The 19,951-nt window shown below is 50.1% G+C and overlaps 1 protein-coding gene and 1 pseudogene across 4 annotated transcripts in view; one reads left to right on the top strand and one right to left on the bottom strand.

The window, feature by feature from the left end:
- Positions 1–1,399: 1,399 nt before the first annotated feature.
- The window catches only part of LINGO3 (leucine rich repeat and Ig domain containing 3), a 58,086-nt gene continuing 39,534 nt past the window's right edge, over positions 1,400–19,951 (bottom strand). For 2 of the 4 annotated variants that reach the window (XM_066635853.1, XM_066635852.1), the window contains exon 2: positions 1,400–3,968. In XM_066635853.1, coding sequence (XP_066491950.1) covers positions 2,117–3,934 — 1,818 coding nt within the window. In that variant the 5' untranslated portion in view covers positions 3,935–3,968 and the 3' untranslated portion in view covers positions 1,400–2,116. Of the gene's footprint in view, positions 3,969–4,565; positions 4,663–14,886; positions 14,975–19,951 lie in introns of those variants that run through there. The other 2 variants (XM_066635850.1, XM_066635851.1) reach the window with 2 other exon arrangements.
- LOC136659729 (5S ribosomal RNA) lies at positions 6,465–6,584 on the top strand (annotated as a pseudogene).

The raw sequence follows: 19,951 nt of genomic DNA, 5'->3' as shown, positions 1-19,951 counted from the left end.
GTAGAATCCACAGGAGCAGAAGGGGGCAAGAAAGAGCCCAGAGGCAGTAGAGAGGGATGGAAATGCAGGCATTATCAGTGCTGGGACTGGCTGTTCAAGAGTGGGCCATAAAACTCACGGGGATGCCCTATGCCAGTCACTCTTGCTCAGTTTGGCTTGTGCCACAGGGAGGTGTTGTGAGGATCGTGGAAAAAAGAATGATAAAACACTTTGCACGCACTGATAGCTCTGCTGGACAGTAGCGTAGCTGGAGGGGAGGCAGAGCAGCCAGTCCAGCGGGGAGGCTCAGCGGGGCAGGCATGTAGCCCCTCCCTTTGGAGCCATTCCTGGTGTACGGCTCCGTGTTGCTCCCCCCCCCGGAATGGCTCCAAAGGGAGGGGCCACTTTCCTGTCCCGCTGAGCCTCCCTGCCGGACTGGCTGCTCTGCCCCCCTCCAGCTACGCCACCACTGCTGGATGACACAATCTCTCTCTTTCTCGCAAATACACAGAACGCACTAGAACAACCTCCTTCCCTTCCATCTTGCTGGTTTCTAAATATGTGGCTGAGATTGTCAGGTTTTGAATGTGGCCTGAGACAGAAGCAGGAACCTGTGACTGAGAGGGCCTTAACTCTAGCCAAGTCAGGAAGCAGGCCATTGTCCTCTTGCCACCTTTGTGCACGTCCCCACGAGCACGGACTTTGGGCCTGAACTAGGTTACTGGAAATCCTGGGCTGAGCTGCTGCCTTGCCTGCCCTTGCCCTCTGAAGCCATCCTACAATGGAGACGCACAGGTTCAGGACGGTTGGTGCAGTCCCTGGTGGATCATGTACACTGAGGGTCAAAGACACTGCTGATTAAAATTCTACACAAAAAAACCACAGCTCGGAGAGTAGTCAGCCAAACGGACTGTGTTCCAGGTGGCCCTGCATTATCACAAGACACTGACATAGCCAGCAGTGTCCACTCACCTCTTCCACTGTCTGAGGGTGGGAGGCCAGCTAGTCAAGTAACCTAGAGGTGGAGGTGAGGGGGGGGTGCATGTATCCATGTGCATGCACAGGGGCCTGGACCCACACCCTGCCTTAGGGTCTAGTGCAATCTGGCATTGGTTCTGCTTTCTTTCAAGTAATCCCCATTGAAATCAAGTGTTCTTATTCTCCAGGAAGCATACAGAGGATTGTAGTCTTCATTGCTATACCTTCACTGCACATTGGGAGAACCAAAACCCTTCTTTAAACGCAGACCTTCTGTTTGAACCATTGATGCTAGAGGAACTCAGTTCCCCTCCCCCCACCCCGGTTAATGCCCATATCCTTGGGTGTAGTCCTGGCAAGCTGAGTGGGATAAGCATTTTATTGCTTTGTGGAGGTGGGTTTCTGGACATAGAGGACAAACATTTGCTGATCCCCCCCCCATGTTAAAAATGCTTCAAGGCACTGCATCTCCCAGCAACGGTTACTGGATCTTTCCTAATGGGGCAGCAGGATGCACAAAGGTACTGCTATCCACCGGAAGCCCCGTGTGGCCCTGAAGTCCTCAGCCATGCAGGAAGACGTCTGTCAGGAGTGGATATAAAACGGGTTAAAAAGGAACCCCAAACCTAAGCCCAGACTTTCAGAAATGTCACTTAAAAGAAAAAGACATGAAGCCCACACATAATGCTCTCGTTCTCTGAGAAATGCATAGTTGATACAACCCCCCTCCTATAGCTAGAGTGAGAGGACTCCAAAACCACAAGTTTTGTGTGTGCACACACTTGCCCCATTCATACTAGGAGACATAGTGGGGACTGAGGGTGGGTGTGTGGAAGCACAGTTGTGTGGCATTCAGAGAGCACAGGTGAAAGACATGTTCATTATAGGATAGAAGCCTCCGGAAGCCAACCACCCAGGGGTGCAACTGCTACTGGATTAATTCAGCCAGCAAGATCAGTGTGGGGGCACGCCTGTTCACTGCTTCCTTTTAAGCCCTTGTGGTTGAACAAAATTGATGGAGCAGCAGCAGCCCTTCTTGGTCACACTGACAGATGTTACCAATTCAGTCCCCAAAGGTACAGTCACTGGTTAAATACGTCCCTGTCCCCCCCCAAATTACCTTCCTTGTCAACCCACTTCAAGACAACCCCCACCCAGTTCAAATCATCTTCATATTGAACTTCCTGGCACCCCCTTGCCCAGCTGCCATGGTTGGGCCATCGACTTTGCGGAAGGAGTATTCCACAGAGAAGTTGTTCTTATGCTGTCCGCGGCTCCGACTCCAGACAAAGAGGAGGAGGAAGCAGAAGAGAACCACACCCAGGAAGGTGATGCAGCCCATGGCGGTGGAGACCAAGATGGTCTTGAGGTCCAAAGTAAACTTTAAGAAGACATGTGTGTCATTGCGAAATGTATCATTAAACTCACCAAGGTACAAAGTTCGATTTGCATACAGGGAACCATCAACAGAGTGCCCTTTGACTGTCAATGTGGCAAAATAAGTGTCATTGCCTCCGGCATTGCTGGCAATGCAAATGTAGGTCCCGCTATCTTGGACCTGGGCATAGCGGATTTCTAATGTTCCGCTAGGCAAAACAGCGACTCGCCCAGTGCTCTTGGCGGTGATCATCCTATGCTGAGGTGAGACCCAGTTAATAGATGGGATGGGATCTCCATCTGCCCGGCAGAGGAAAGATACGGACTGCCCCTCATAAGCGGTGACATGCTGGAGCTTTCGGTCCCTGATCTTGGGCTTTTGGCAAGTGAAGTACTCAAAGAGGATGGAGTCTGGGAAATCGTGCAGGGCATTGCCCTGGATCTCCGGTGGCGAGGAACACATTGGTGGTTGCCCGTCAAAGTTGAGCGTCTTCCTGCGCTGCAGAATCCAGAGGAGACGACAGTCACAGACCAAAGGGTTGCGGTCTACTCTGAGTGTTTCCAATGTGTTCACAGAGTGGAAGGTGCTTTCCTCCAATGTGGACAAGAAATTGTTGGACAGGTTGAGGAGACGGATTTGCCTCAACCCGTACAATGCTTGGGACTCCACCGAGACCAAAAGGGCACCCACAATATTGAGCTCTCTGAGCCGGATAAGCTCTCTAAGGGCACCTTTGGGCACAGTGCTGATGGGGTTGTACGATAAGTTCAGGTACATGAGATGTACCAGGTTTCTCAAGGCAGCCGTCGGCACCTCCGTGATGTTGGTGTAAGTGATGGAGAGGAACGTGAGGTTGAGTCCTTGGAAACTGTTTGGCGAGATGTCCTCCAGCAATGGCAAGTTGTCTATTTCCAGCTGCCCGAGATTGTAAAGCTTCATGAAATTTTGGTCTTCCACTGAGGCAACGCTGAGGTGTCTGAGTCGGAGGACCTCCAGGTTGCGGAGGCGTGAAAGGGATTCTGCCGAGATACCTGTCAGGTTGCATTTCTCAATGGTGAGCTGCTGCAGGCCAACTAGTCCAGAAAAGGCCTTTCGTGAAACGTACACCAAGTCATTGTCTCCAACTTCAAGGGTCTTTAGGCTCCTCAGGTCTTGAAACATGTAGTCCAGCAGGATGACAATTTTGTTCTCGCTAATGTCCAGAACAGTGAGGTTCGACAGCTTGCTGAAGACCCCTGGTGGGATCAGCTTAAGTTGGTTGCCCCGTAACCTCAAGGTCTGCAGGTTTAAGAGATTACTGAAGGCCCCAGGCTCCACATTGGTGATTATGTTCTCGCTGAAATCCAGCTCTTCCAACAGTGGGAAGGGGGCCAAATCCCCTGTGTTGAGGCAGCGGATGCGGTTCTTGTTGAGCTCTAGGATCTTGGTCTCTGTCGGGATCCCTTCAGGGATGGAGGTGAGGCGTTTGCGATGGCAGATGACGGACTTGATCTGAGGGACACACTCACAGCGAGCTGGGCAAGCTGCAACAGGGGTGGTGCTCAAGAGGACACAGTGGAGGACCAGAACCAGAAAACAACATGTCATTGTGTAGTGCATTGTCCTATGGGCGCACTACTGTTTCTCTATGCATCTGAAAGGAGAGAAAGAGAGAGAGAAAAAAATTTATTATGTGCTACATGTACTCAAAACAAGATGGGGTAGCGGGTAGCAAGTGGCAGGTGGAGGGGGGAAGTCCTGCTGAGCTCATTTAGTAGTTGGGGAGTCTCACAACTCTTCCTAATGAGTTCTTTGGGGTTTAGGAATGCTGAAGGAGGAACTTAAACTCCAAACGATGGCAATATGCAAATACCTGTAGCATTAGATTCAGTGCAAGGAGGCCCAGACAATGGAAGGATGGCAAGAAGTTTTGGATGCTGAATGGTTTCTTGTTTAGAACTTGCCCTTTCTAGAGGACTGTGGTGTGGTGGTGAGAACGTCAGACCAGGAAGTCATAGTTTCAAATTCCCCCTAAGCAACGAAGCCCGCTGGGTGACCCTGACTGATGTGCCGTGCTGGCATTGCCCTTGTGCAACATGACAGTGCAGGGAAGAGAAAGGAACGTGCACATGTGCCTGTGTGTGTGAGAGCTATTTTAACATGGTGGCTTCATGAGCCAGGGAAGGGGTTGCCTCTGTGTGCTTTCTCGGGGTCTCTCCCCCTCCCCTCCCCATTTCACTCAAGCACTCACATGACCTCACAGAGCAAAGAGGATTTGCCTGTCCTTGCAGATCACAAAATATTCTTGGCAGATTTTCCCTTTGAAAAACTGCAGACTGCAGAGTCCATTCTTTGTAGATTATAGATTAAAAGCAGACGCAGCCACGGCTCACGCCTGACAAATAATGCAAAGCCTCCCCCTCCCCGAATGGCTAAAAATACCTCCGACTCCGTTCTCTCGCTCTTTTAAGGAAGGGGAGAAGAAACAGGAATGTGTCTCTCATTCCCGTGTCTCTCCTTTCCCTTCTCTCTTGATAAATGAACATCATAATAATCCACTGTATTTGACAGGAGAGGGGAATCTTGGCAGCTTCACCTTCCTTATGGCTCTTTACTTATGTTATGGAGGGGATGAATAGCTGTGAAACCCACATAAACCCCAAAGTCCTTGGAGTCTGGATGAACATTTCAGTTACCAGTCAGGGTGCATGAAGCTGGAATCTAGGAAGGCAGATTGGTGCTGGGGTGGTGGGTGTGATTCTCCACTCAGCCCAAAATACCTGGTGTACTTCAGGAAAGCTTCTCTTTCACTACCTCAGATGCCCCTTTATGTAAAATGGGACCCATTTCTCAGAAGTAAACAACAAGAAGATTCCCAGGTGGGGAGGCTGAGCTAACAAGGGATGAAAGCAAGCAAATACAGTAACATGTACTACTACATGGCCTGTGCTGTATCAGCCAGGTTAGGAGATGGCTGGAGGGTTTCTCTTGTCCTGGTGACATTCAAATTGCCCAGCTGTTTCACTGGTCTTCCACACACAGACCAGTGATGGAAATCCCATCAATTGACCTCATTCAATTGTTGGTCCATGATAGCGTTTAAAAGTGCTGTGAACACAGTGAAGGAGGCAGGCTGAAGGCTCTGCTGGAGGCTAATTTGGTTGCTATCACCATAAATAGAGTTCTTTAAAAAAAATTATTTTCTGCTCGGGTCCGTTGACTTCTATACTAAAGAAATCAAAGCCACCACTTAGATACAAGCCCAGGCAAAAACTGCCAAGGGATACACTCTCTATCACCACCACATAAGGAGAAGCAGCAGCTAATAACACAATGAGGTGGATCTAAAAACTCCAGTTGTGACTTGGCTCATGGTGCTCCCAAGCCGCAACACAAAGGGCCCCCCCCCAACTCAACACAACACATGTCACTCTGTTTGACACGGATGCTGTGATTGTGACTTCTCACATAAACCGTTCTTGGCTTGTCTGATTTTGTGAAGTGTGAAATTGGCCAGTGTGTGAAATCTGTCAGGGGTGAAGCCAGTTTAGATTTGGACTCTAGATGGTGACTGCCACAAAGGGGGCATCCTTAGGACTCAGATCTGAGGGGTTTGAAAGGCAATGCTTCTCCTTTGTTCGGGCAAAGTGGGGGAGAGCTGATGTTTCTATAGACATCCCACTGGGTCCCCCTTCCCTTAACAGCCGTTTGCTCTCAGCTGGCCTGTTTCTGAAGCTGCTTTTCAAGCGTGTAATACGTTCAAGGCTATTTCCCCTCCAGGGTCAACAGTGCATTGTTTGCAACAGAACATGGTTTTTATGCCTTTTGCACCACATGAAAAAATGCCTTTGGTGTATGCTGAAAAAGAGCATTGGGATGGGGAATCTCGGTTGGGGGGAAACCAGGCAGGGCAGAGGGAAGAGGAGCAATCTGGAGCTTCCTGACCAAAGCAGAATCTGAAGCGGGGGTCTGCTGCAGAGTCTGTGGCATCTACCCACATTGGCCTGCCATACAGGCAAAAGGACACACTAATTTGAGGGGGAGAAAACAAGCTCCCATCTATTCTCTTCACTAAAATATGCTGGCAAAAAGCCAAACAGGCTTTTAGTCCAATATTTTATTCAGCAATCCTGATTATGGCTGATCCTGTGTTGACAGCAACTGTTACCCTGCACATGCCCGATCTCGTCTGATCTTGGAAGCTAAGCAGGGTCAGGCCTGGTTAGTACTTGGATGGGAGACCGCATGGGAATACCGGGTGCTGTAGGCTTATACCATAGTCTTTCGAGACTGAAGGTTGCCAACCATTCTGTGTTTAAAAGGTTCTAGAAAAACCAGGTGTCGTGGTATATAGCACAGCAGGTGAACCTGAACAGCCCAATCCTATACCCAATGGCAGCATGCTTCTTGCGTGGGTGCTGACCACCATAAAGCAGTCAGTGCCCATCGCAAAGTTGCCCCAACAGTGCGCCATGCCCATCCACCCACCTCAGTTCTTCTCGCTTCACTCACTGACAAAGGTAAGGCAAAGGGAGAAGCAGGAAAGGTGGAACAGGGTGGAGAGGGGCAAACAGGACAGGGAGGGAGGCAATGGGGGTGGGGGACAGGCAGATTTGGCCTGGGAGGGGGTAGGATTGGTGCCACAGGTGCCACTGATATCCTATCCCCATTCCAGGACCTGTTCCTGCAGCATGAATCCATGCAGACCTGTTCCAGCTATTTAGCTAGCACAGGTCTGAATGGTTGGCAACCTTCAGTCTCGAAAGACTATGGTATAAGCCTACAGCACCTGGTATTCCCAGGCAGTCTCCCATCCAAGTACTAACCAGGCCTGACCCTGCTTAGCTTCTGAGATCAGATGAGATTGCGCATGTGCAGGGTAACAGAGGTCTGAATAGCTACAGAGGTCTGAATAGGTGAAGGCTTACATGTCCTAATGTTCTCTTGCCCCCCACCATAGGATGCAGCGATCACTATTTTGGTGCTGCTGCATTTGGGGGGGGGTAAAAGAAAGGATTGGGCTGTCAATTTAGGGTCAAACTAGACATTACCCTAAACATGTGAGTTACATGTGTTGTGTTTTCAGCAAACAGCACTCTGGGGAATGTGACGAAGGTGCCTGAAACTGCAAGGGAAGGGGGAGAGAGGTTTTAGTACTTTGCCCTCATTGTGGTTCCAGACCTGGCCATGCCCCCAACTCTCACTATTTGTAATGGGAAGCTTCCATGAAAAAAAGGACGGGGTGTGTAACTGGAATGAGAACCACAGGGAGGACAGAGTATTAAAGCATCCTACGCCCTCAGACAGCTTTGATACACAGTGCCACATGCTACTTCCCAAAAAAAACAACACTGACGTGTAACTTGCTTAGGGTCAACTTGTGACATGTTTAGGGTCACATTTAGTTTGACCCCAAGCATTAAGATTCATCAGCAGGCCTAAGAGAGGAACTCATAAAACTGTGTTTAGGCTTTAGGAACTTTGCCTAAGAATTGCCACGAAAATTCAGTCAATCCAGTCCTGCTGTCTGTTTCCAGCAGTGGTCTACAAGCGGGTGATGACAACCACAACGATGGCCTTGACTCATTTGCGTTGGCTTCTGGCATTCCAAGGTAAGATCACTACCTCTAACAACAGAGGTTCCATCTTGTTATGTCAGGCTCATAGCTACCAATAGCTTATCCTCCAAGATGTTCCATCCCTTAAAAACTGTTGTTGTTCTGTTTTGTTACACCTTACCAACTTGGGAACAAATCATCAACTAGCACAAGCTGAAAATGGATCTAAATAAGCAGCCATCACTGTATCTTGTACAGGAAATTCACGCAGTGCACGAACAAGGGCTTCCTTTTGTCTGCTTCATTAGGCAACCATCTGTGTGCATTATCTTAGTCCTTTCTCAAGCGGTTCCTGCATGCCAACCCCTTGATTACTTTGTTTGCCCTTTTCTGCACCTTTTCAATCTCTAGAATGCCCTTTTCTTTCTTATTTGAGACATCTTTAGTGAAACATCCAGCAATTTGCCATTTGAGTTTTGTTGAGACCTGCAGCGGGAAATCTGGGCCATCCACTCTGTAGCTTGCAAATTTATTCTAAAGCTTCAGTCTTTATCATCTCTAATAAATAGAGGCAGTTCTTCAGCAGCACTCTTAGTGGGTCTTTCTCTCCAATGGGGGGGGGGGAGCCAGAACTGCAAATCTTGAATGCAATTGGTAACCAGCCATTACTTTCAGGTGCTCTTTGGCTCTCAGAGAAAGGAAGGGGGGGGGTCTCCTCTTGCTTTGTTAAGTTAAAAGATTTATATACTTCCCTCTGAACAATGGGGCACCCAGATGACTTACAATCAGAAATTAAAATACCATAAGCAAAAATCACAATGAAAATCTGCATTTAAAAATATAAAAATACAATAATTAAAATATTAAAAATGTGTGACACACACACACACACACAAAACCCGAGAGAAGAGCAGATTATTAAACAAAAGAACAGGAAGAATAACCAACAGGAAGTAAGGTGGGAAGTTTAACTGCAACTGGAAGGCCAACAGATCTCCACTCATTTGAATCTCTGAATCTTTAGAATCTTTGGAAGAAGCCAGAAGCAGTCTGAGCATCCCTTTTCTTTCTCCCTTACTCTCTCTGATACAAGGGGGGGGGGGGCTTCTGATCTCACCCACCCACCCATTCATACCTGATGCATCCAGGTGGGTGATGATTGCTGAAATATACTGCCATCACCCCACCCCATGTCCAGCACCTCTCACCATTAAACCTGATGCAAAGACTTCATTTAGCTACTGCTGAGCAATGCCCACCACCTGACATCCGGCAAGGCGATGGCTTCTACAGCAAGTCTGCTTTGGGTGCCTTGAAAGTCATGGTTTGTTTATAGATCATGAGCAATTTGGTCCTCAAATTCTTTCTGCTCTTTCCCACACGTTCATCGATACTCAACAAATCCATGTCAGAATCTGCTGCTTGCCTTTGGGACTTACTGTATCTTAGAGTGTGTTTTCCTGATTTCTTTCATTTGTAACACCCTGCCCCTTCCTGCACAGGGGGGCCTTTAGGTCTGACTCTCAGGTAGTAGGCAAGCACGTTGCGGAGAAAGGTTATAGGTGCATTAGGGAAGGGATAAAAAAATGACTGCTACTTTTGCCCTTACACAAATCATGGTGCAGCCAGGGCAGGCCTTAGGGGCTGCGGGGGCCCAATTGCAAATATTTGTGTGGTGCCCCAGATTCACATCCAGGGTCTGTAGAATCATAGAGCTATAAATAAAATGTATTTTAGACTTTATATCTCTATGGCAGAATGGAAAGCAATCCAAATGGCACTTCTAAAGTACATGTGAGTTAATGGACCAAATGGATCTAAGCACATTTTAATACAAAATTGCATAAAACAGTGTTTCTCAAACTGTGGGTCGGGACCCACTAGGTGGGCTGCAAGCCAATTTCAGGTGGGTCCCCATTGAAATACATTCAAAATTTTATTTTTAATACATTAGACTTGATGCTACCATGGTAGGTGACTGCATTTGGGGAAATGTTACAGATTTGTATTTTTATCAAGCTACCATGTATATTCTTTAAACAGTGTTAATAAATGAGACACCTGGGAAAGCGTGGGTAGAACTGCAGCCTAGGATTGTGAAAAATGTTCCTGCTTGATGATGTCACTTCTGGTCATGACATCATTTCCAGCGGGTCCTGACAGAGTCTCATTCTAAAAAGTGGGTCCCAGTTCTAAATGTGTGAGAACCACTGGCATAAAAGACTAGATTAATTACCCTACGGTGGGGCAGCCCTAGGCACGGGGCCCAATTGGTTTAAAGCCGGCTCCGGATACAGCCACTTTTGGAATACTGTGTATAGTTCTGGTCATCACACCTCCCTAGAAGGATCTTCTAAAATATTAAACTAAATTTTGAAACATCACAGGTGCAGGTCATCACTCTGAGAATATTCCTTCTGACCCAAACTCCTCAGGGGTTTGAATCATTTCTGCTTCCAGTTTCTCCCGACAGCCTCCCATCATTTTGCTGCAGTCGCATCAGCCATCAAGAAGGTCCATTAGCAGCCCCCCCTGCTATTTCGGGGCGATCCTGACTGCCACTCCACAGACATACCCATCTCCTTAGCATTCTTTCCCAGGCATCCAGGCCAGAAATACCTCCCATGGTCGCCGCGTTTAACAGAAAAAGCACAAACGCCGCTGTCCTTCCCTGTTCTTTGGAGTGGAACATTCCACAGCTCCTGTTACCAAGTGGCTAAACAAGGCAGGAGAATTTAATTAGGAGACAGGGTCTCCAGGGAAGGGGGATTTGGACACCCCAGCCGGTGGATATTCCTTGCAAAGCCTCAATTGATTAAAGAGCGAAAATAGATGGAGAGGCCAGTGTTCGTCTTCCTCCTGCCACTGCAGATGAGGCCCTGGCAGAGGACATGCTTGACACAAAGGAGACAGGCTCTTGCAAGCCAAGCACGATGCAATCCCCCTCCCCATATTAGACATTTCTCAGCCTTCGCTAGCTGTCCTGTCCATCATCAGGCCAACACCAGGCAATTGCAGAGGACAGATGTCCAATTCCACCTCCCTAATTGTTTGAAGGTCTCCTATTCCCTCAGATGACTTCATGCTTTCTCCCTTGTTGCCCATTACTGTACTTGCAGCTTGAACCATGTGCGTGATGATGCTTTCTGGCTCCCTTCTGTACAGTCTCTTTTAAGTGAAGACTTTAGCACTATCCCTTAGTCCCCATTCCCAGCAGTAACTAAGTTTAAGTATGTGTAATAGAAACAACAGCACAAGCTTCCCCTGTTTGCCTCACTTCCTTTCCTCCCTCCTTGTCTCCCTTGTCTCAGTATCTAGACCAGTGATTTTCATCCACTGTGCCATGGCAAATTGGTGTGTTGTGAATGGACTGCAAGTATACTGCAGGAGTTTGGGGGGTGGGGGTGGGAGGGTCATATATATGTAGGGCCATTGAGGGATGTGAGCCCCTGGCCAGCAGTGCACCTTGTCAATTGTCAAGAAACGATGGTGTGCCTTGGCAATTCAGTTGATGTGCCATGAGATTGAAAAGGTTGAATCTAGATCCCTGATCTAGACTGTAAGCCCTGGGGCAGGAGCCTGACTTCTCACTCTTTTAAAGCACCATGTACAGCGATGGCATAATAATATGAATAAATATGTGCAATGTGGCAATCAGAGGGTTGGCCTGAAAACAGAAAGACCCAGGTGCAAATCCCCATTCATCCACCAGCCTCATCCAGTGACCTTGGACCAGTCTCTTTCAGATAGGTTTGTTGTTGTGAAGATAAAATGTGGAGAGGGATGTACACCATCCTGAGCAACTCAGAGGAAAGGCAGGATTTTATTTTTTTTTAAAGTAACAAATATATATTAAAACCATTGGTTGGCAACCTTCAGTCTCGAAAGACTATGGTATAAGCCTACAGCACCTGGTATTCCCAGGCAGTCTCCCATCCAAGTACTAACCAGGCCGGACCCTGCTTAGCTTCTGAGATCAGACCTCTTTGCAGTTAAAAAGCAAAGCAAAATTTACAGTGTTAGCAGGAGAAAACAGCAGCAACATCAGTGGAAATTTAGCCCCTTCCTCGAAATCAGAGGCATATCTAAGGTATGGCAAGTAGGGCACATGCCCGGGGCACAACTTGAAGGGAAGCGCCATTGAGCTGCAGCTTCCTGGCTGCCGCTGCAAACTTCCAAGCACAGCACTGTGCTTGGGGAGCCTGTAGCAGCTCTGTGGAAGCAAAAAAATGACCAAAGGAAGCTGCTGAACAGGGGGTGACAGCCACATTACAAAGCAACTGCTGCCCTCTTCTAAACTTGGAAGTGACATCACAGAATCACATGACATCATGCACCAGTTGCCTTAGAGCAAGAAGCTCTGAGCAGGGACAGTGTAACCAGAAAGCCAGCTGATGTCATCTTGGGTCCGCCACCTCGGCACTACCAAAAAACCAAAAACCAAAGCCCTTACACCACACTTCTTGTGTATTGCCATGAAACTTCCGTGGGACTTCTGGTTTAATTTACAGGGACACTAAGAACTTGTGCTGTCCTTGTAAACGTAAGGAGGAGAATGATCTGCTTCTTGCTTGAGCGAGTGGGAAGCAGATAATTGTGGCTTATATTAGGGGTAGGTTGGTGGGAGGTCGCAACAGCAGACTTGGGGTGAGAAGCACTCTGAATCCATTGCCCCAGGATCCCTCCCAATCTGCCACTGATGCAACCCATATCAGGTGGCCTCATAGATGGGCCAGCAGTGGCTCTGAAGAACCGAATGCTCAACTGTGTTGCTCAACAACAACACCAGCAATTTCTGGATCTCAAGCAAATGCTGAAATCCCCCCCCCTTTTTTTCGCAGTCTGGTGTGATGTGAAACTAGCCCTGATTCTAGTAAAACATGAGGCTTCGCTGAGAAGGTGAACTCTTGCCAAGCTTCTGAGTATCACCACCACAACTGCCAAGTGGGTCCCTGGAACAAAATTTGGAAACCACTGAATAGAGAGGTTGTAACTCAGAGCATTAAGAAGACCCAGCCCAAGCTCAGCTCTGGGCAGCTCCATCTGAAAGGATTTTGAGTGGCAGGGCTGGGCAAAGCAGCGTCATCTGTCTGAAACTCTGCAGAACCAGTTCTAGGAGACAACAGTGGACTAAATAGACCACCTTTGACTCTGTAGAAGGCAGATTTGTGGGCAAAAGAGGTGGTTGGTTGACAACCTTCAGTCTTGAAAGACTATGCTATAAGCCTACAGCACCTGGTATTCCCAGGCGGTCTCCCATCCAAGTACTAACCAGGCCTGACCCTGCTTAGCTTCCAAGATCAGACAAGATCAGGCACGTGCAGGATACGCTCCTAAAGTTGTCCACCAAGGCTACAGCTCAGTGGTGGAGCTCATCCTTCGCATGCTTGGGTTCAATCCCTGGCCTCTCTAGTTAAAAAGGATCTCAAATAGCAGGGCTAGGAAAGACTCTGCCTGAGACCTTGACAGACCCTGCCAGACACAGCCAGCAGCACTGATGGAACAAGGGGCTGACCCTGGCGCCATAAGGCAGCTGTGCCGTGTTCATATGATTTACTAGAGGGGTGTCAGGGTGATCTCTTCGGATACATACATTCCCTGCCAAGAAACGTTCTGGCCCATCCATGAGGCCAACTGAGGCCATTGCCTCAGGCAGCACATTGGTGGTGGTGGTGGTGGTGGGGGTCCCATCTCTGTCTGCCTAGTTGCCACCACTGCTTCTCCTTCCACTGCCTATAGTGGAGAAAAAGGAAAGGATGTGCAGTGGAGGAGAGACTGCTGAGCCAGAACACTGAAGGGTGAGAGGAGCAGAGGGTGGCACTTGATTGGGTGACGGGGACAGCATTTGGGGTGCTGCCTCAGGTGCCAGGAAGGCTTGAGTGGGCACTGGCTTAGGAAGGCACTGTGCTTCTTTGTCTCTCTCTCCCTGTGTGTGCATGCTAAGAAATGTGTCCCCCCACCCCCGCTGCATCACTGTACCACTGTGCTGACCTGATTTCAGCCACCCATCCCAAGGGAGCAGGAGCTGTGTGGGGGGCAAACTGAAAGCAACAACCCAGAAAGCAAAATAAATAAACATAGTTGTTGAACATAAAAGCATCACACACACACACACACACACACACACAAACACACAGCAGTGGCATAGCTAGAGGGGGTGCAAAGCACCAAGTTCTGCAAGGAGCCTCACACAGGTGCTTGGTGCTTTGCCCCCCCCCCCCGCCACACCACTGGCAGACACACACACCACAACACCAGCTCCTGCTCAGACAAGCCCCAACAAGCCAGAGTCTCCCTGTTTCCTGGACATGCTCGAGCTGGGGCTTTGGCGAGCCTCCCTTGGGCAGGGAGCAGAGAGGCATCCAGACCAGGAGCCTGCCTTGGAGGTGAGCCTGGCAGGCAGGATCTGGCCCCCGGAGCCTCCAGCGTATCCTGCGCCTGCCTGCAGAGCTGAACTGGTGGTTCCAGAGGCTCTCGCTGCCCCCCAGCACGGCAGGGATGGGGCAGCAGGGCGAGAGCTGGCTAGGCGGGCAGGTGGCTGCGGCTCCGACGTGCAACAGGCAGCTCCCTGCTTTTCCTCGCCTTGAAGAGCCCGAGGGGCTCTTGGAGGGGGCAGCAATGCCCCAAAGCTCCCCTGGCCGCCGAGGGTCCGTCCCCACCCGCCTGGCATGAAGGGGAGGAAGAGCGGTGGCGTAGCCAGGGGAGGGCAAAGCGCTGAGTTTTGCAGAGAGCCTCACCGCAGCGCGCGAGGGGACCCTCCCCTTCGGAGCCATTCCAAGCGGGGGAACGTACGCCTCCGTTTTCCTCCCCCCGCTTGGAATGGCTCCGCAGGGGAGGGTCCCCTCGCGCGCTGCGGTGAGGCTCTCTGCAAAACTCAGCGCTTTGCCCTCCCCCGGCTACGCCACCGAGGAAGAGGCTGCTCAGGTCCGAAGGCGCAGTGCCCATGCAGTGGAAGCCTTGATGGTGCAACAGCTTGCCGCAGGTGAGCGCCCCCCCCACCTATGCGCCCCTCACCTGAGATCCAGCGGCAGGAGCCTCTCGCCGGGGACCGCACGCTCCTCTCCGGCGTGCCGGGGCTCCAGCGCCATCCCGGAGTCCCACGTTGCCAGCCAGCTCCAGCCATCGGAGCGGAGAAAGCCCAGGAGGAGAGCGCCCCCAGTCCGGCCGCCCCCCAGCAAGCCCCGAGGTGCTCCTCGCCTCCCCCCGCCCCCCGGCACCTGCTGCGCGGTGAGCGCACACAGCCGCCGGCTCGCCTTGGCGGGGGCTGGCTGCTTGCGGGCTGTCAGCGCGGCATTCCGATGCGCTCTGCCGGATCCGAATGGGCAGCCAGAAGGTGGGGCTTGGTGGGGAGGAGATCGTCGCCGCGGCACACCGGGTGGGGGAAGGGGGGGTTGAGAGGAAAGGGGGGGCTGCAAGTACTTACAGAAACAAGGGCTGCCCCCCCACCCCACTTGTTCCCTGCCTGCCTGCGCCTTCCTCACCACCACCACCCACACACCCCACAGCACAATCCTAGGCATGTCTTCTCAGAAGTAAATTCAGTTTAGTATAATGGGCCTTGCTCCTAGGTAAGCGTGTATGCAGTGTTTCTCAAACTGTGGGTCGGGACCCATTAGATGACTCAATTTCAGGTGGGTCCCCATTCATTTCAATATATTTGACTTGATGCTACCATGGGATGTGACTGCATCTGGGGAAATGTTACACATCTGTACTTTTAACAGGCTACTACCTATACGTTTTTAACAATGACAGTTAAAGGGACTTACTCCTGGGAGAGTGTGGGTAGGATTGCAGCCTAGGATTGTTAACACTCTTCCTGCTTGATGATGTCACTTCAGGTCATGACATCGCTTGTCAGGGTCCTGACAAGTTTTCATTCTAAAAAGTGGGTCCTGGTGCTAAAACTTTGAGAACCGCTGGGTAGGATTACAGCCTCAGGCTCCTGTCCCCAGCTCTTGGGTGCTGCGATTGACCCCTTGGCAAAAGGTGGGACATTCACTTGGCTCAACCAAGTGATGAGGTTGTCCAAATGTGCAGCTTAACCTGAGTATGCCTGGAAAAACACCACACCCCAACACCCCTCACTCTCCCCAAAAGGCAAGCCAGGTGGGAGTGAACCAGACGAAAACTATCATGAGGGCTTCAGGCCACCCCCCCCCAAGAGGCTTCTGGTCCACAAGTGCCCCATGAGTGAATAGTGGGTGGTTCTGTCACATAGGAGGTTTTTTGGGTGGGGGTGGGGGTCCTCTGGGAGTGTTTTGCCAAAATGGCTCATCCAGGCAACTGGCTCCAAGACAGGCCTTTCAAGCTGCCAACTCAGGATCCCCACCCAACCCCCATCTTTAATTCCAAACTGGGATTTCGTGGGGCACACCATTGATAAGAAGTGCCTCCCAGTGGTTCTCCTTTGCAGCTTGCTATTTGCTTTCTTGCTTGCTCTCTCTGCTTTTAAAGGTGTTGGACTTAGACCTGGAAGATTCAGGTTCAAGTCCCCGCTCGGCCATGAAGCTGCCTGGGCGACCTTGGGCCAGTCACTATCTTTCAGCCTCCCCTACTTCTCAGGGTTGTTGTGAGGACAGAAGGAAGGGAAGGAACTATGTACACCATCCTGGGCTCTTTGGAGGAAGAGTGGTATAAAAATGGGATAAATAAAGCCTGTGCTCTTTAGAACCTGATCCAGAAGTATTGCTCAGTTTTATTTGACCAGCTTAAACTCCCCCCCCCCTTCGCTCAGACTCCTCACTCACTTTCCTCATTACAGTGCAATTTGCACACCTAGAGTATTGGCCTTGGTTGTCATCCATCACCATCATTTCCCTGAAGAAATTTTGATCAAGACATAGTGGATTTTCTAACAAACATTGACGAGACTAACCACCATTAAACATCCTTCTGCCTTGGCCAAAATACAGGATGGTGCTTCTCTATGTCCCACAGACTGGATCCTAGATGAAGAGCAGGTCCATCTAGCTCTTTTTGCCTAATCTTGTTACTTTTCAGGCTTCAGTAGAATACATCTCCCCCCCTCCCCCTCCATCCCATTTTCATCACTGGACCAGCGGGCCTTGGATTTCTGTGTGGCTTCTCCTGTGCTCCAGAGATACTTAATCATGAATAAGACAAAACAATAATAAAATCCCATTCAAAATAAAAATGCCACTCACTAGAGAAAAACATAGTAAAAGCAAACAAAATACTATAAAACAGCCAGTGATAGAATAACTCCCTACTGGTCCACAGTCCAGCATGGCTGTACTGCCTCACTCCCCCCTTTCCAAGACCTCTCTGGTCAAGCCCCACTGTAGTGCTTTTCTCTGCAACAATGGCTCTCCTCCTGTCTTCTTCCAAATATGAAGCTCCATGTCCATCAATAGTGGGCCCTTGTTGACATCCCCTAACAAAAGGCTGGTTGCCTCTGGGCAACCCCCTTGAAAGTCTGGACCAGCAACTTTGACCCCATTGCCTCTTTGGGACACCAGAACATCTGCATAGCCAGCCAGCATCCTAGTCTCTTGGCTGGTTGCTCAGAACTGGACCCCAGGACCATGTCCAGCAGAATGGAATGCTTTGGCTGTACACAAGTCACAAGTATACATGGTATATGTATGCATGATGTACATCTGCCTCTCCTAGACTTTAGGGCCTGGTTCTCTCCCTCCAGCAAATGAGGCAGTTGAATCCGAAGGATGGGTGGACCATCTGCAGGGGGAACACAATGAAAGTGAGTGTGTGTGTCTGTGGCCCCATCCTCAGCAGGATGAAAGAGCAAGCACAACCTCTGTAACCCATTCTGATACCATTCTGTTTGACTTCACAATAACCCTGTGAGGTAGACTGCGAGAGAGTGACTGGTCCAAGGTCACCCAGAAAGCTTCATGGCTGAGTGGGGATTTGAACCTGGATCTTCCAGGTCTAACTCTAGAACCACTACACCACTCTGGCTCTCGCCAGGAAATTTATTTCTCTACAGTTAATTACATTAGAGAAATTAGTTTCTCTTCAGTTTCGCTGTGGGCAATACTTTGGCTTGAGTTCCTTGGTGTCCCATCCCATCTTGCCTCATGGGGCCTGTTCAGATGAGAATGTAAATCGGTGTGTGTGTGTGTGTAAGTGGAAGTTGGGGGCTACTAACAGGTGCCAGAGGCAAAAGAGCCAGCCTGACAGTCATGGTCTGATATGTCCTGGCAGGGCCTCCATGCCATTGAGATGACAGGAGAGCTTTCTGTTCCGGATGTCTGACATTTCACCCATCATGTAGCATCTTGTTACCATACTGTGACAATCCTGTGGAAACAATTCTGACGGCAAATTGGTGGTGAACCAAGGCACACGGGGAGGCCGTCACAGCAGCTGTTCCCCCAGACAAGTGCTGGGTGGACGATTCTTTTCCAGGCCGATGTGGCAGGGCAGATGGACAGGCAGAAGGCCCTGCTTCCCATCCCAGGTAGGGACACGAGTAACTTGAAATAGACCTCAACATGACTACCTAAAGCCAATAAAATAAAATGCCCCACAATAGTTCTTACAGGTAGAGGTGTAACGCACTGCCCCAGCACCTGGGGCACTAACATGACAATGTCCTGTGATGTAGCGATCTCAGTTCTGTGTTCTCCCCAGAGGCACAAGCAGTGGCTTCAAATCCCATTCATTCTCCTGTGGAGGTTCCATCTTTGAAGGAGTAGGAACAGAGGGACCAGAGGAACAGAAGCCACCACCACCAAAACTAGGATGGAGCCCGAGGGGCAGTCATGTGCTCCCCCTTGGCATAGCGCCCAGGGCAGATGCCTCTCAGGCTCCGCCCTAGTTATGCCTCTGCTTACAGGGTGTATTTAACAACTTTCTGAGCTCTCCTCCTTCTCCTTCCTTGTCACTAGGCAACCATGTACCTGCCTCCATCCTGTTGCCCTCTAAATAGTCCATGGTGTGTGCAAAGACAGCAAGGAATACCTGAATGAATGCATTTACAAAAATGTTATTCTTGAATAGGTATCAAACTGCCCTCCCGCTCCCAAGATGCTTCACAGAGCAATGCTTTCCCAGACAGAACAGCAGAACCACATTTTCTCCGCTTCCACATTCCAACATGGGTCTCTCTCGCCTACACCAGTCGCTTGCAAAACTTTCATTCTGAGTGAGCAGTGCAGATTCAGCAGAGCTAATCTTAAGGAATGTGCACCGCAGCGGAGGTCATCCAGAGTCAAAGCCAGATTGTTGGGGACCCTCCATGACACACTGAGTCCCTGTGGCACCCCCAGCTTTGCCATCAGTGAGTGACAACTCCTCCAACCCCCCCTTTGGTGAATGAGGGTGAATCTTTGGTGGCTCCTACAGTTGGAGGGCAGGAGGAAGAAGAGAGACTGTGGCATCCTGATCCCCTTTGCTGATGGGGAGGGAGATGGGGGAAAAATAGGAGTTGGCAATGGCAGCAGCTCTTCCTCACCCTCCTCTTACCCTCCCCACAGGCTGCTGCATCCTTGTTTTGGGAAGAAAGCCCATTAACCAGTGGGGAGGGTGGGAGGAGGAACTGAGGCAAAATATTTTGGCCAAGAGACCCTCCGCCTGCCCTCCCAATGAATGAAAACCTCTGGAGAATGTTCCCATTTGAAAATGAGGGTGTCGTTCAGGGCTGGCCCCATAGCTCAGTATAGCTATGGGGGTAATTGCAGGCGCCACAATGTGCCATTAGCAGGGGGGCTCACTTGCCATTCTGGGCAGCAGCAGCACTGCCTAGGATTTCCCATAGGGATTTTTCTCTGCCCTACCTGAGGATTCCTGGGATGCAACTCACAATCTTTTGCATGTAAAGCAGCGGAGTGATCACCCCTCTGCTGTTCAAAGAAGCTGCCTCACCCAGCTTCATCAGTCAGCTGGCCCTGACCAGCTGCAGTGACAGCTAGAGACTCTTGACCAACTCCCACCACCACTGTGCAGTGGAAAGCGCCCACCTGCCTTCACTTGGGACACTTGGAGGGAGGAAGCAACACCATGAAATCAGCTATAGGGGGGACAAAAAGAAAATGTGACAGACTGGGAGGGCAGTGCACTGACAGGACAGCCACAGGGCTGGAAAAGTTCT

The sequence above is a fragment of the Tiliqua scincoides genome, chromosome 8 (genome assembly GCF_035046505.1).
Source record: "Tiliqua scincoides isolate rTilSci1 chromosome 8, rTilSci1.hap2, whole genome shotgun sequence".
NCBI classification, from domain to species: Eukaryota; Metazoa; Chordata; class Lepidosauria; order Squamata; family Scincidae; genus Tiliqua; species Tiliqua scincoides.
Note: the sequence above shows the minus strand (reverse complement) of the source record. Positions and strands in the feature narration are given on the sequence as shown.